Raw genomic sequence first — 17,252 nt, 5'->3', positions numbered from 1 at the left:
TGCACGTAAAAATCTGTAAAAACATTGTAATTTGTTTATTCAATGGTGTTTTAAGAGTGTAGCTATTACTGCTTCCACATTTCACGGGGGGGGGGGGGGGTGAAGACGCGGTCGGGGTGACAATGTGGTCTATAGCCAGGGGACGGGCCGAGGGTCCCCCCAGCATTTACTAAAATTATTACACATATATATAGTATACGTGTGCATCGGACAGATCGACAAGTATGCATTGAAACATGGGCAGATGCACGTTTCGGAGCCTTGGTAAATATTGGGGGGGGGGGCTTATCATGCATTTGCCCCCTCAACTTTTTCATTGGGGGGCTGAGCCCCCCAACCTCCCCTTCCCCAAGCCCCCCGGTTCCGCCGCCACTGTACAGCCAGAGATGAGGCAAGCCTGGTACAGCAAGGCCAGGGGTAAACAATGTAAATACAGTACATGCTGTTACATCAGTGAGTTGTTCCACGCTGAACTCAACGGCACCACTGGAAGTAAACAGTAGCGTTTAGTTCGAAAGAAAGTAATTAACCCTGTGCTGGTTGGATCTGTAGGCTACAGCATACATACTTGACAGGAATCTAGGCCACACATTGCTTACTCATCCAAGGCTGAACAAAGGACTTGTGTATAATATCCACACTGGTTTACAACTGAATAGGTATACAAACACCTGCCATTGTATAGTGCGTGATGAAGGGCCAAGTTAGTCAGTTGTTCATATTCAATGGAGAGGGTTTTTGTTACTGCATCCCTCTTGAATTTTCTTTTCGGTCACGAACTCGAAGCCAGTTCGGCGTTTGGTCCTTTAACGTATAGAAGAAAGCTAGGATTTATTGTGTAATGTTTATAAACAGTTACTCTAGCTAGCAGCATGTACCTGCAATATAAACGAAGAAATGATGACTAAAATCATCACAACCAAACTGTCGATCACGAATCACGCCTGTTTCGAACGTGACAGAGAAAACACAGAGTCCTGGACACTGATTGGTCAAATCGAACAACAGGTAAACGTTGGAAACGTTGTTAACGACAATGTCCCGTGTGCGTATTTTTTTTTCCCAGGACGAACGTGGGCATCGGTCAATCAAATCCCTGGATTCCAAACATGTGACGCTTTTTCAAAAGACATGTTGTGAATCTTTTTTCCTAGTTTTGACCCCAGATTATGAACGACAATCCTTCATTTTCATAAAAATTTGATCCTTACCCACTTTCTTAACCCTAACCCAGATTTCAAACGAATTTGTAAATTCCAGAAAAACCTGAAACCCACGTTCGTCCTGGGAAAAAAAATTACGCGTCCCGTGTCACTTCCAAGATTGAAGGCATTGAAGACTCGCCCTAAACCGCGTGCGGCCATCTGAAAAATATAACTTCCTGTTGCTTAAGTTGCAAGTGAAGTTTTGTCCGCGTCGCTACAAAATGCAGACAGTAATGAAACATGATACCTTAATTGTTATCTTTAGCTGGACCTGAGATGTCCATCGCTGTATCGTTTGTATATACTGTACTGTGGGTATTGACCGCAGCTGTATGTACTGACTGTACACTAGTGTCTCATTACCGACGGTAGCAAGCTGTGTGTGTATTTTCTGGGATCGATGGTGGTGTTTAATAACACTTCTGTTACACCTAATTCGAAACTATGTCAAATTACCGGCATTAGACGTTTCTTTTTGCGCGAGTCTTCACACCCTTTAATTAATGTACGTCGTGCAGTTACAGAGCTGTTGACAATTGACAATTTTTAATCATAGACGTTAAAAATGAATCTAAGAGACTGACTTCGGTCAGCTTGCGGTTTTGATAAGCCAATGATGGTTTCTTAGCGAGTTCTTGCTTGCAGGAGGATCTAAAATACATACATACATACAACGTTAACTGGATTCTCGCCTAGTTAGCGAAATTTTACGAACATACGGTGGTTTGCACAGAAGGCCTAATGGATGATTAATCTAACGAATAAACACACGTTGGTCTATAGTGTATCACTGAGAACATAACACCCTCTGGTCTAATAAAGACTGCTTGATCGATTTCCTGTCCTTGGTTTATCATCACCCAAAACAGTTAATATATGCCATATACGGCTATGGTTGGCCACAGTGGACAAAATTCGGGAATTTATGCCGACATATATTCGAATTAATGCTGACATATATTAGATTTTATGCAGACATTAATTCTGAGCCAATCAGGAGGCAGTTTTATATGTCTACATAAAATCGATTTTATGCCCTCATAAAATCGGTTTGATGCTAACATTATATTCGATTTAATGTCAGCATATATTCGATTTAATGCTGACATATATTCGATTAATGTCAGCATATATTCGATTTAATGCTGACATATATTAGATATAATGCGGACATATATTCGACCAATGAGAGAGCAGGAATATATGTCTGCATATATTCACTTCCGACAACAATTTACCCACATCCGACAATAATTTACCTTCATTCGGACAACAATTCTTCAATAGCCAATCGCTGCTCTTGTAACATACTCTTGACTAAAACGTGGGATAATCCTACTACTATAGCCTACGGTTCCTATAGTTTGAGGTACTGTATCGTACCATGCCAGCGGGTGTATAATACAGTAAATAGTGTAGTATCGTCAAAGATAAGTTGAGTGGTTTCAAAATCATCATGGAAGAATTACTACCAGAGATTCTTCGTACGCAAAATTCGATTAACCAAACATTAGATGAAGCAAGTTCCAGTGGCACAGGACCAGCAAGAGCGCGTTTCGTGTCAAGTTTTGTACAGAGGTAGGTCCATCTTAGCCGCCGCCTAACGTAAGAGATAGGCTATACCCAAAAGTTAGGCCCTAACATGGCCCAGTCCAGGCCTATCCAGATAGTCGTACTAGAACAGGATTATAGGCTAACCTTGACCTAACTTAAAGCCTGTTCTATGCTATCCGATTAAAGATTCTAAATTTTATTGTACTAGACAAGAACTCGACCATGTATTAATTATGCTAATTTATTAAGGATGCACAGTCATAAAACAGGAGTTCTCTACTATGATGACTCGGTATGACACAGGTGGTGAATCTTCCTCTTTCAATCTGTGTAAATATTAATGTAAATGAAAAGAGTAGACCCAGATGTGTGTCTGTCTTTTATGGGCTACCACATTATGCCAAAATATTGTTGCTGTGAGTTGGGCATCCCTTTATATAGTAAGTAATTGTAAAGGGTTTTCAATGCAAACATGAATTTATTAGTAATTTAAGAAAATATGTGTATGTAATATTAATGTCCCCATGCTTCCATATGTTTGAGTTGTACGATATGAAATTATCTCTTTCAATTGGTCAGATTCAAATCAGGACGAACAAGTCAGTCACCACCAGTAACTGGGAAACGGCACAGGGTGAAGAAGGTCACAAGAGGCAGGCCGACAAAAGGATATGTTTTGAAGTTGGTGGCTCTGAAAGAACCAAATCAACAGAAGAGGCCAGGCTCATGGAAAGCTTTGAAAGCTTTAAGGCGGATTGGTCTAGGTACAAAGTGTTATGTTACTGAAAAGTATTTTGCTAACACAGTTAATGAATCTCAGTGTTGATCTAGTATTTACAGTCATACAGTATATGAATAGTACTAACAACATGCCTGTGAGTATCTGAATTTCAAGGGTCTAAAACTCTTGCAACACCACCATGTATGGTAACTCATGAATGGTAATATTAATACTGTACAGTATAAATACCAGTTAAACATCAAAGCTTATTGAATTCAATAATCCATTAATGGATGGTAGTGCAATGAATGAGTCATATTGTGTACAACTGCTCTGGTTGTTTTCAAGGAGTCAAAGGTACAAAATAATGTTAGTAGGTCATGTGTGAAAACTTAGTAATACAATATCAGCAAGAAACTTAACATTGCAAGATGTCATTCTTAGTATACATGTGGATGTACCCATAATATGAAATATGCAAGGAGACCAAATGTTTCATTCAAAGTCAATAGAAGTTGCAATATGAAAAAGGTTGTGTACATGACATCTGGAGGAAATGATGTGATCTGTTATCAGGACATGTGGATGCTTTTATACTGTTATATAATTCATGGAAGTACACTAACAGAACTGCATTCTAGGGGTCAAACTAAGTTTTCCTTAGCCGTTAGCCAACCTAGCTCCTATCTCATGGGATCCAGGGGCCAAAGTGGAAAACGGGGAGCCCAAAAAAATAATAAGTAGCCGAAATTGTCACTTTTATTTTCCTATAAGCCATCTGATTGGATAATATCCAACCCCAATTCAACCTATCGAAACATAACATCTGACACCGAAATTGAGTTTGTTTATTGACCTCACAAATACTGTTGAGGTAATTCTCAAACTTCAATGTTATTTTGCAACCTGTTGCCTAGTTTTACAGTGCATCCTGGTTTTGCATCTTCTTTCATTCAGGAAATCTCACAGAGGATTGCATCGTCCCAGCTGATCTTTCTGCAGCTCAGTTTACCAATTTTATTTGGGGAAAATTTCCAGCCTTAAAGGAAACACCATTCAGACTTGCTCATAGCGGAGCTGATGGGAAGCTGTTAGGTTTGCCTGAGAAAACTACACCAGCCTCCCTAAAAGTCAACAGGGCGCGAAGGTGTATTTACATAGTTCCTTGTGAACCAATCCCACCATCTGCCAGTCTGGTAAGTCACACAGTGAAATCACTGTAATATATTGCCCACTGAACCATTGAAAATGAATTACATAATAAACCTACTACCACCAACATGCATTCTGTTGTCCAATGAGATTAGATGGATATGGAATTACATTATTATGAATCTTTTTTATTTTTGAAAGAAAAAAAACAATTGTCGGTATTCCATATCAGCACCTGCCTATATTCCTCATATTCGTCCTATACAGGGTATCAGTAGCGGTAAAATTTACCTTTAAACTGCCGATACTCCCCAACCAATATTACTAGGCCTATATTTCATACAAAGAATATGTTATTTTATTTTGTCTGACCATTTAAGTACCATTACTTTACCTCATGTATATAATGACCAAGGGTGAACTTAGGTCGGCTGAACCAAGAGCCACTTCCAGTTCGAAAGTGTCTGCTGGTTCCCTGGTTTTTGGGTGGAACCAGGAGCCACCTTAGGTTTACCAGGAGACAGAAATCAGGACAAAGATGAACACAATGAACAAAGTTTTAGCTTCAGTCTACCCATTGGCGTGTGTTACTTTCAGTAAATGGCATGTGTTACTTTGGTAAAAAAGTGGTGCCTGGTAGTGTTCTTTTGGGTCTAACAGGTGCTGTTTGGCAGGTAATAGGCGCCAATCGGCCCTGTAAATTTCACCGTTGGAAATGACACTTCATGCTAATACCAGATCATAACCACAATGTTTCTTGTCTGTCGGGAGTGTGCCCTTCACTCAACTACTGTTTGTTTATACTTGACCTGTATAATAAATGACTTACTGTACTGATCTCTTACATAGTGCACAATAGCCAAGGGTTTTGTGTACAGTGCACATATGTCTTGTTTCTAAAATATCGCTATTTGGCCAATTTTGAAAACGGAAACATCAGATATTGGTAACGTCGGTTCCTGGTGATATCGGTACAACACCAGCTGTTTTTCTCTTGAAAAAGTTATGCATTCAAATTCTCAAAGTTTCCCCATCTATGAGATCACAGAGTAGGTATGCAAAACACATTTTGCAAAGGGCATTTACAGGTAATGTCATGGTTTACCCCTTTCAAGAACCCAGAATGACCCTGAAAGTTGCAAAGTTCTGTCAAACTGTAGAACACACAGAAACTTCAGATCGTTGTCTTTGAATTTTCTATTCAATGCAGAGGCCTGTCTGTAGCACATGCCACAGGACACTGGATTTATCCAGCCCCAACTGCTTGCCCTGCCAACAAGACAGAGAATTTGCATCTACTTCTGCCAAAGACCAGCAAAAGGTATGTTCTGTGTAGCTTAAATAAATAGCAAAAGTGGGTTATTGTGGTGCACATGACAGTGTAGTAAATGTAATGTATTTCTGATGGCTTTGATCAAGAAATAAAGAAACGCACAGCTATATGTCAGTGGACACAGTCAAATGAAATCAATCTTGTATGCAGTTAAAGGAGAAAACATTGCTTGAGATTGCTTGCTTACAGTGTAATGTATGTGCAATTGTCTTTACGTAATGATACTATGCATCACTTTGTTTCTGCTTTCGTTTGTGGTATTAATAGAATGCCTTGTGAGTAAAAAATAAGAAGACAAAAACCCTATGAGAGCATACAGTAGTTCTCAAACCTCCAGACAAATCTGCAATCTGTTTTGTGTGAATTAAGCCTATTGCAGTATGCCTTGATAAAATGTTACTCTCTGCAAGGTTACTGCAAGAATGTCCGTTGAGATTGCTGTTGTATATACTCATGGAGCAATTGCTTGATAGCAGTTTCCCCACTCATTTTGCCATTTTGCAGTCATAATGAGTGTTGATTATGTCAAGCCAGGGCTGTTACAGTTTTGTAATGGTAACATTTTTATCTTTGTCAAAATATACCGATGTTTAACTCTTTTGCAGAGCTGTATGTTAGTCGGCAGGCAAGTATCTTCCAGAATTCACTTTCCCATATTACTTTTTACTTGTAAAACGGTATCCCAAGAAGGGAAATAGGTATGGATTTTATACTTGAATAAAAGATTCTTTTCGTGTTTGAAGGAGGTCAAATGTCGTTTGAAATCAAATTGTGGAAACCTGGTTAACAGGTTATCTCAAGAACAAAATCTGATACTTGGCATGTGGGTGCTCAGTAATTTAGTGGAAAAACTTGTTTTTGATGGAAACCACAAGTCATTTGAGATGTCACCAGATCTCAAATTGTAAAAACCTGGTGAACATGATATCTCATAAGGGAAACTTTGATGATTCATACTGTGAGGCATGGTTCAAAACAATGTTAGTCAGTGCCCATGGGTCTTAAACATTCTGCAATACACCTTAATATAAAGACAGTAGCTTTACCATGAAACTGTCAATTTGAAACTACAGTATGGTACTGAAAAAAGACAGGTCTCGATTTTAATAAAATCTGGTGGTTGTCCGTCCATCAGACAGTCTTTCTTGGTTGTCCAAAAGATATTTAAGTTCTCCAAGAAATTTAAAAGTGAAGAATTTTTAAACTGCTCTGCCAAAGGCAGAAAACCTTTATGAATAAAGATAGGCCATGTTCACAACTTTTTTACATATTAAGTTTCGGTTAGAAAACAGAAAACAAGCTAAGTGGAAAAATTCTTTCCATCAAAGCTGGTCATCCAACGGACGACCAGCCTGATTACTTCTAGTTGTCCTTCAATAATTTTGGTTGTCTCGGACTACTGGACGACTGTTAAAATCGAGCCCTGGAAAATATGTCCAATCTGCAAGGAATCACTAAGCCTTTGGCTTTCTCATTAGAACTTTCAGAACGGTCACTTGTCCTAGGGGACTTGGCAAGTTTTAAAGGACAGCCCTGTTTAGAAGTAAGACCTTTGTGTTAAGTTTTGAAGTGTTCACATGTAGCATTCCATTTGAGATTATTCATATGTGCTTGTTCCTGTGTGCTACACGGAGAAACTTGACTTTCAAACAATCTGGTATACCATGTATGGAATACTGGACTTACTAATGGAATCAATTCAAATTCATGTCTTTTGCAGGACGCGTCAGTGCAACTCCAGCAAAACATAAAGCACAAGTTGGATGAGGTAAGATCCTTTACTTGATTATTGTATTTTTCTCATTGGAGTCTATCACATTGCATGGTTTAACTAGGGAAGTGCTAAAACATTTATAAGGAGATGCAAGCGCTTCCTTTGAAGTTAAATTTGAACTGTAAAGGTCAGGGAGTAACCTGTTGTTTGTCTCGTTCTTGAGAACTATAAGACTTTACAACGGATATGAAAGTTAATACAAATGGGGTTTGTCGTCTTCTATATATGTAGACTACCACTGGTGAATGTATTAACTGCCATGACATTGCCAGTCTATTGAGAAATAAGAATACATAGTTTCTTTAGACATCTAGTGACAGGTATTAAAGTAGTTGGGTTTTATGTCAAGATATGAATGAATTTATGTCTGGTAATTTCAGGAAACTTATGCAAACTTTCCCTTAATTATGTAACAAAATTGAGACTACTTCCTCTTTAGCTCATTTGTAAGCAGTCCCTTGTTAACGGAGGACCTTCATATGTATGATTCATTTCAGTGAGCAGTTATTTCAATTGTTATGAAACATGTCATTAAAGTGTATGCGCCACCAATATACACATGAACGCATTGTTTAGATACGTAAGCCACTTGTTGAAGTGAATTACATCTAGGCAATTGGAATGGATTTAAAACTACCGAATAAATGAAAGAAGCCCATGTAAATCTCAGCAACAGCTTATCATATTTAATCTCCCTGGAAGTGGGTCTTGAAATATAAATACAGTACAAACTTTCTGGCCTTGTAAAAGAGACACTGCAGAACACTAAATGGTGTCCGACTTTAAAAAAAATTAAATATAACTCAATCTCCCCACTTGTAACTACATTTCCATTCCATAGAAGATCATATAGGATACATTTTACATAGTTTCCATGCCTAATGAAGTTGGACATAAATTGTATACATGTACACAAATGTTAGTTTGCTTGCATTTTCATTTATTTAAATATATTAGATCAGACATAACCGGATTGAAGCAATTCAATCTTTGCCAGAGCCAGAGGAAGGATTTAAAGTGAAATGCAGAACTCAAAGTGGGTGCTTTCAACGAAAGTTTTCTTGTGATAATGCTCTTTCAGTAAGTATACTTGGTCGTGTCATAACTGAACTGTGATCAGTGTATTTAGGCCCTTCCATAAACAAATGTCAGCCTAGCATACTTTTACATTCTGCTGTGAAATGTGTACACAATATATAATTTGAAGTAGCAAGTAACATGTAAAAATTTGTCATAAGTGTGACACCAATAAATTTGATAATGTACCAGAAAGATTGTAAATAACTGTATTAGTACGATATACGTGACATGCACACAACTTAACATGTAGGATTAAACTTGAAGGTGCATACAGCTAAGATGCCAGCAGTCTAGTATGTTTGCATCTATTTTCAGTGACTTACACCCTTACATACAGTATAGATCTACTGTAAAAAAATGAAAACTTTATAGTGTGGTGTTATATTGTGTAGATAACACCAGTTGAGAATCCCAGTTCAAACTATTTAAAAATATTAGCAGTAAAACATAGTTCACCCAGTTTAACCCAGCAAAACATAGTTGACCCAGTAAAACATAGTTGACCCAGTTGAACCCAGTAAAACATAGTTGACCCAGTAAAACAAAGTTGAACCAGTTGGACCCAGTAAAACATAGTTGACCCAGTTGAACCCAGTAAAACATAGTTGACCCAGTAAAACAAAGTTGAACCAGTTGGACCCAGTAAAACATAGTTGAACCAGTTGGACGCAGTAAAACATAGTTGAGTTGGACCCAGTAAAACATAGTTGAACCAGTTGGGAACCCCAGTAAAACATAGTTGGACCCAGTAAAACATAGTTGAACCAGTTGGGAACCCCAGTTCACCCATTTCAACCTAGTTCAAATTTGGGCCAATTTTCATATAGAAAATTCCAGTTGAACCGAGTTCAAAAGTTCAACTGGAATTTCCACCAGGGTTACTAGTGTAATGTGTAGCTAAATACCCTGAAACAGCATCCCTACTTTTCGTTACTTGAGTGGCATTTGAGAATTAGTTTAGATAATTATGCTGTATTGTTGTCTTGGAGGTTTTCTCAATGTAATGATGACATGAGGCAGTTCTCCAGAGTTTGAAGACCCAAACAAGTACTCTCATGGACTCATTTGATAAAAGCTTACGAAAATTCATAAAATCAATGAGGTAATTTTACCAGAAAACAGGCAATAGCAAGAAAAAAAAAGATAGCAAAAACCCAATTTTGTAGGTTATTTGACCTGTGACTGTTTACCTATGACATCAATTATGCCCACACAGGTTGTCATGGTTAGGCACCTACCCACCAAGTTTGAACTTGAAAGGATGTATCGTTGAGAAGGAGTTCGCGACAGACATGTTTGCTTACATGCACATACTCACTTACTTAGATATTTACTCACATACATCTTGAATGCACATCCTTGTTGTCTGGTGAATTACAATATCTCATCCCCCTATACATTATACATAAGGAGGTAAGGTATTGCCTTAAATTACATTTTACACAATAAATATGAAACTTACAATGGCTGTTGTATGTTTTGATATTTAATAACATGCTGGTTAAATGAGGTGTGCTGTACTACTAATAACAGTCCTTATTAAAGAAGTTTAAACTTTACTTCATCATTTCAGGTTTTGGTGACTTGGATTGGTTCCCTTGAAGGTGCAACGGAGCATTTTACGTTCAATGCTGTAGGGCAAAGGTCAATTTCATCCACTGAATCTCATTATAAAACATTGCAGGATGTATGAATTACATCAGCATGTGTTGTTAATGTTGCATGGGTAAGTTAACAGGTGTCAATATTAGGAAGTAAAAATTGCAGTAACTTGATGAGATGCACTTTCCATTTCTTAATATTATTATGATTTTTCCTAATCATCTTTCTTAAAGTTATCATTTATTACATTGTGACCAGAATAACAGACAAATATTCTTTCTTTTTAGTGATTACATATAGCCACAAGGTCTTTAACTAAAATAATAAAAGGTGGTGGTAGTCACTGATGAAACCATTTCAGTCATTGAAGTATTCAGAGTCAATAGAACTGCAAAATTCAGAGATACATTTAAAGGAGTCTGGCCATCTTGCAGTTAACCCATCAGTGATTATTTGCTGCAAATGAAAGCAGCATTCAGTCCACATCAATTTTGATCAATCGGCTCATAATGGACATAAGGTACTTGTAGTCTTTACTTTCACATTTTAATAATCCAATGTTTGTATTCCTGCCCTCTAGATACAGCCAGACCAAGCACTAGAAGAACCATGCTCTTCGGGTTCATTCAATGGTGAAAGAGAGAGAAGAAATGCATCTGGTACTCCTTCAGTGCTCTTCAATTTAAACAGGGTAATTGATCCTTTAGCAGGGGTTGCTTTTTCATTTTTTTGTATAGCAGGTAAAATAAGCTAGATAGGTGGAAATAGCATTGGCACCAAAGGTGTCAACAGAGGGCTAGAAAGCTTATAAAATAGAGCTGTATATATTCTGCCCTATGCATGTTTGAGTGATCACTGCATCCTAGTACACATGCAAGAGATTGATGCTGAAGGTTAAGTTGAGTTGCTTTGACAATCATAGAATGTTGGCATGGATCGTTCTATGTTGAACAAGAACATTTAATGCTAGGTACTTCTCACCTGCATATTGGGCGGTTTAAATGGGTGACATTTTGTTTTTGAAATTGGAGATATTTGGAGTGCCTTCCTGATGCACATAGCTGGTAACAAATATGCAATAGGGGGGGGGGGGGAGGGGAATTAACTGATTACCAGCTTTAATGGATCCCTGCCTTTGTACTGTTGGCATAGGTGTAAATTTGTTTGTGGCTTTCTCTTTATATGTAGAACAATGACAGTGACGACGATGATGACTTCGAAGATACTCTGCATATTATGCCATATTTGGATGAGTGTAGTAGTGAGGATATTCCAGAGGTTAGTTTGTTTCACATATTCAAAATACTCCTCAAAGGATTGATTTTCCAGTCTCCTTGGATAGCTGGGAGTAAATGTAGCAGCAAATTAGTGACTGTTTTCAGTTATTGACTTAACAATATTTGCTGCTGTTGCCCTCAAAAGCCCTTTCTTGCTATGTATATGCCTAGCTCATTGTTTCATATATGGTAATTCCAGCATTGCGAGTAAAACTTAGCTGTTATCATGCTCCCTGATAAACAGGATCATAAGTATAATCACACTTCCCTTCTGCATTTTCAGTTGATTCATAGACATTAGCCATTTACACATATCGGTGTAAGAACTAGGCTTGGGGGACTCGCCAATTGCAACATGTAGTCAAGTAACAGCTCTGAGGGTTTTGGCTTTAAATGGAGTTGTTTCTTGGCATGTTTGTTGTTACCACTTACCTACTGTGAGTTTGTTAGGGATTATTATCCTGGGAGGAGGAAAGAGCAATCTCGATATGCGTGTGATGAGTGTAGTAATGAGGTCACATTTGTTGCCTGCTACCTCAGTGTTACATATATTCATGCTTGGTAAACAATGCTTGCTTCGCAAAACGAGGGGAGTATCAATAATGCCACATATTTATATTCTCATATATATATAAATATTTTTCCTCATTTTTAGTTATCTGACTTTGACATTGCTGTCATTGGTGAAACTTCACCTGCAAAGAGCAGTACAGCAAGTAATCAGGTTGGTTCCTCTTGTTACCATTTTTGTTTGGAACTTGAATTGATAGTTTGCACAGGTGATTGTTGTAGTCAGATTCCTCCTGCTATTGCACAGACATATTTAGTTTTGATTATGCACAGTAAAGCATTGGCTGCTGTCTGAGGCCTTTCCATTTTTTGTGAATATCAGAACCTATGCAGTCCTGGTGACAGATAGGAAGCATGGATACTTCTCATACTTGGTATGTGGATGTTTCACAAGAGTAGAATAATCCTGTTGTTTTTGGTAGATGTCAAAGGTTATATGGGTCACCAGATGTCAAGTGCAGAAAACATTGAAACCACAATATCTTTAAGAAGGATGTATGGATGCTTTTTAAACTTGGTATGTGGATGTGTCTTGTTAAGTACATGTTAGCTGTTGTGTTTTGGTATATGTCAAAGGTCATCTTGGGTCACCAGAGGTCAAACTGGAAATCTTGTAAACATGCTATCTCAACATAAGAGGCATATAGATCTCCTCATGCATGGTATGTGGATGTGTTAAATCAAATCTCTGAAGCCTATTGCTTTGGTTGAGATCAAAGTTCACCTAGAGTTACCATAGGGCAAATGCTAAACCTATTAAAATGGTATCCCAAGGTAGGAAACATGGATAACTCTCCTAGATTGTTTGTCAATGTCATTTATTGTGTGCAAGAACACTTCTTTTTGATGGATGTCAGAGCTCATCTGTTGTCACCAGAGTTCAAACTCTGAAAACTAAACATATCTCCAGGTAGGAAGAATGGATACTACATCATATTGAGTACATGCAAGACCCCTTTTGTGTTGGTGGTCTGTACTGCTACAGTAAAATGACCTGCATTGTGTTATCGATCATCATAATAGTGGTTCTGGACATTCATAAGAGCCATTTCTGATCAAAATACAGTCTAAGTCTTGTGTTATGCAGTCTTCAAGACCTCAGTGCATATTTTGCATTCTGTTTTTTCTTTGTAAGTATATTAAAATTGAAAAGAATTCTTTCACTGCATATTTTGCTGAGGTCATGAGTAGTATCTGTATATTATTCAGGGTGCTACAATATAACCAACTGCCTTAGTCAACTTACCTGGGATTTCATTCATACCTGGGGTTTAGTTTATCTTAAGAACATTGATAAATTTAAGCTTTTCAAGATGTAATGTTGCCAGGCATGCAAAAATTGTGAAAAGTTGTCCAGTTTTACATTTTAAGTTCCTACTTCATGGTGAGTTGAAATATAATTGCTTATATTTCTTTTTTGGTCTTTTACAGGAACATTCACTTTATGGTAGCAGTACTGAAGGTCAAGGATCAAGTTTTTCTTCTTCACAACACTCACTACCACCAGTGCTGCCACAGTCAGTACTTTCTTCATCCATGCGACCTCAGCCGTTTTCAAGGTCACCGTCGCCACAGATGGGAGAGTTACTGCATCCGCCTTCAGGGCAACCGCAGTTAGATCTTACATTGCCACAAAGGTCACTTTCATCACCTCTGCAAGTGTCAGTACATCCTCCACCTACCCTACAGACACAACCGCCACAGTCACCAAGATCACCATCACCCCCACCTCCCATGGATGATGTGAGAGAAGTAAAAATACATCGACTGCAAGTACTGGAGGATATGATAGTTGCCTTCCAGTCTGAAGGAATAATTCACCAACAGCTGACATTCAGCTTTGTGGGCGAGTCTGCTGTTGACCAGTCAGGGGTGTCTCGGGATGCATATAGCTCATTCTGGGATGCTTTTTATGACAGGCGTACTTCTGGGAGTAACACAGTTGTGCCTTGTATCACGGTTCAGTATTGTAGGGAAGAATGGCTGGCAGTGGGTCACATTTTAGTGAAAGGATATAAAGACCACAAGATCTTTCCAATAAGACTTAACATTACTTTTTTAACAGCAATGCTGCTTGGAGAAGAAATGGTTACAGACGACATGCTACTCTCAAGTTTGTATAGCTATTCGCCTGAAGACGTGAAGGATATGCTTGTTAGGGCAAGAGATAATCCTCTCGATGATGATGACCAAACTGACTTGATTGAATTTCTTGCAGACAGTGGGTGGAATTCAGCCATTCCCAACAGTGGCAACCACGCTCACTTTGATAAATGCTTGCTCCAAATAGCACACAAGATATTAATTCAAACTTCGAAGTATCCTCTTGTGTGCATGGCTGATGTGACTAGAAGGTACCTGCGACCCGACTTCACCGATGTGAGTTCAATCCAGTCACTGGTAAAGGAAATAGCTCCTACCAATAGAAAAGTGATTAAACTCCTCAAAGCAAATGTAAATTCTGCAAGAGAGCAAAAAGTATTTCAACTTCTAAAAATGTATGTTCGAGGTCTTGAAAGGGACATGCTCTCAAGGTTTCTTAAGTTCTGCACTGGCTCCTCTGTCATGTCCGTAGCTTCAATAGAAGTTACGTTCAATAGTATTGCTGGACTGCAAAGAAGGCCAGTTGCCAGGACATGTGGTCCTGTCCTGGAATTGTCAGTCATGTATGCAGACATCACAGACCTGCGATATGAATTCAATTCTATTTTGAGTGGAGGGCATGAGGGCTATTTGTTTTCTATTTCATGAGTGCCATGGAACTTAAAAGTTTTTAAGCAAGCTCTACTAACACTAACCACCTATGGGGAGGGGGAGGGGTAGGGGGTGTAAACTCACTTCAGATTTGTGTTAGTAGTCAGTCTTATTCAAGGAACAAGTAACAAGACTTCAGTTTTTTTCTATGGTCTTGTCTGAGTAAGACCCCTTCATCAGACAGACATAAATGGATAACAACATTGTTAAGATAAGTGTACACTTGATGGCAATGTTAGCATGCCCTATTGAACGATAGTTCTTGCCACAATGAGTGTAATAGAAATTCCCTCCAACTCTTTCATGTCATCCTTAGTTGCAAGCATAAAGCAATGTTCATTGCCTACATATTTTTACATATCATTTTACAAACTTTTTGACTGCTTTCAAATGTATTTATGTTTTAACTAACTTTACACTGCCAAGGCTGTCTTCATTTTTTCTTCTTTTTTTGTTGTTAAATGTATTACTTGTGTGCTACTTTTTGCTACATTGGAAGATGATTAGCTACTCTATATAACTAGATCATAAATGTGTTTTTTTCTATGGTCTTGTCTGAGTGAGACCCCTTCATCAGACAGACATAAATGGATAACAACATAAAGATAAGTGTACACTTGATGGCAATGTTAGCATGCCCTATTGGACGATAGTTCTTGCCACAATGAGTGTAATAGATATTCCCTCCAACTCTTTCATGCCGTCCTTAGTTGCAAGCATAAAGCAATGTAAATTGCCTACGTATTTTTACATATCATTTTACAAACTTTTTGACTGCTTTCAAATGTATTTATGTTTTAACTAACTTTACACTGCCAAGGCTGTCTTCATTTTTTCATCTTTTTTTGTTGTTAAATGTATTACTTGTGTGCTACTTTTTGCTACATTGGAAGATGATTAGCTACTCTATATAACTAGATCATAAATGTGTTTTTTTCTATGGTCTTGTCTGAGTAAGACCCCTTCATCAGACAGACATAAATGGATAACAACATTGTTAAGATAAGTGTACACTTGATGGCAATGTTAGCATGCCCTATTGAACGATAGTTCTTGCCACAATGAGTGTAATAGATATTCCCTCCAACTCTTTCATGCCGTCCTCAGTTGCCAGCATAAAGCAATGTAAATTGCCTATATATTTCTTCATATCATTTTAAAAACTTTTTGACTGCTTTCAAATGTATTTATGTTTTAACTAACTACACACTGCCAAGGCTGTCTTCATTTTTTCTTCTTTTTTTGTTGTTAAATGTATTACTTGTTTGCTACTTTTTGCTACATTGGAAGATGATTAGCTACTCTATATAACTAGATCATAAATGTGTTTTTTTTCTATGGTCTTGTCTGAGTGAGACCCCTTCATCAGACAGACATAAATGGATAACAACATTGTTAAGATAAGTGTACACTTGATGGCAATGTTAGCATGCCCTATTGAACGATAGTTCTTGCCACAATGAGTGTAATAGATATTCCCTCCAACTCTTTCATGCCGTCCTCAGTTGCCAGCATAAAGCAATGTAAATTGCCTATATATTTCTACATATCATTTTACAAACTTTTTGACTGCTTTCAAATGTATTTATGTTTTAACTAACTACACACTGCCAAGGCTGTCTTCATTTTTTCTTCTTTTTTTGTTGTTAAATGTATTACTTGTGTGCTACTTTTTGCTACATTGGAAGATGATTAGCTACTCTATATAACTAGATCATAAATGTGTTTTTTTCTATGGTCTTGTCTGAGTAAGACCCCTTCATCAGACAGACATAAATGAATAACAACATTGTTAAGATAAGTGTACACTTGATGGCAATGTTAGCATGCCCTATTGGACGATAGTTCTTGCCACAATGGGTGTAATAGATATTCCCTCCAACTCTTTCATGCCGTCCTCAGTTGTCAGCATAAAGCAATGTACATTGCCTATATATTTCTACATATCATTTTACAAACTTTTTGACTGCTTTCAAATTTACTTATGTTACTATAAATGTTTCATTAAACTAACTTTATACTGCCAAGGCTGTCTTCATTATTTCATTTTTTTTTTGGTTAAATGTATTAATTGTGTGCTACCTTTTGGAAGAGGATTAGCTATTGTACTAGATTTGTTAAGCATTGCTACCAAGTAATCATTCATTAGAAATGGGCAGAGCTTGTTTGCAATATTAATGTCCTTACTGTAACTGGAATAGAGGTCACATGATATTGAAGCAGGGTTCCC

The 17,252-nt window shown here is 37.8% G+C and overlaps 2 protein-coding genes across 2 annotated transcripts; both read left to right on the top strand.

The window, feature by feature from the left end:
- Positions 1-2,225: 2,225 nt before the first annotated feature.
- On the top strand, positions 2,226-11,112 carry LOC139983095 (uncharacterized). The gene is made up of 8 exons (XM_071996444.1): positions 2,226-2,783; positions 3,339-3,523; positions 4,438-4,676; positions 5,843-5,953; positions 7,686-7,733; positions 8,697-8,819; positions 10,393-10,545; positions 11,002-11,112. The coding sequence occupies exons 1-7, from the start codon at positions 2,662-2,664 to the stop codon at positions 10,510-10,512; spliced, it is 948 nt and encodes a 315-aa protein (XP_071852545.1). The 5' UTR covers positions 2,226-2,661; the 3' UTR covers positions 10,513-10,545; positions 11,002-11,112.
- Positions 11,007-17,036, top strand: LOC139983094 (uncharacterized). The gene is made up of 4 exons (XM_071996443.1): positions 11,007-11,112; positions 11,610-11,699; positions 12,354-12,422; positions 13,700-17,036. The coding sequence occupies exons 2-4, from the start codon at positions 11,658-11,660 to the stop codon at positions 15,017-15,019; spliced, it is 1,431 nt and encodes a 476-aa protein (XP_071852544.1). The 5' UTR covers positions 11,007-11,112; positions 11,610-11,657; the 3' UTR covers positions 15,020-17,036.
- Positions 17,037-17,252: the final 216 nt, after the last annotated feature.

This window comes from Apostichopus japonicus, chromosome 16 (assembly GCF_037975245.1).
Source record: "Apostichopus japonicus isolate 1M-3 chromosome 16, ASM3797524v1, whole genome shotgun sequence".
Lineage (NCBI taxonomy): Eukaryota > Metazoa > Echinodermata > Holothuroidea > Aspidochirotida > Stichopodidae > Apostichopus > Apostichopus japonicus.
This window is presented reverse-complemented; position numbering and strand designations above follow the sequence as displayed.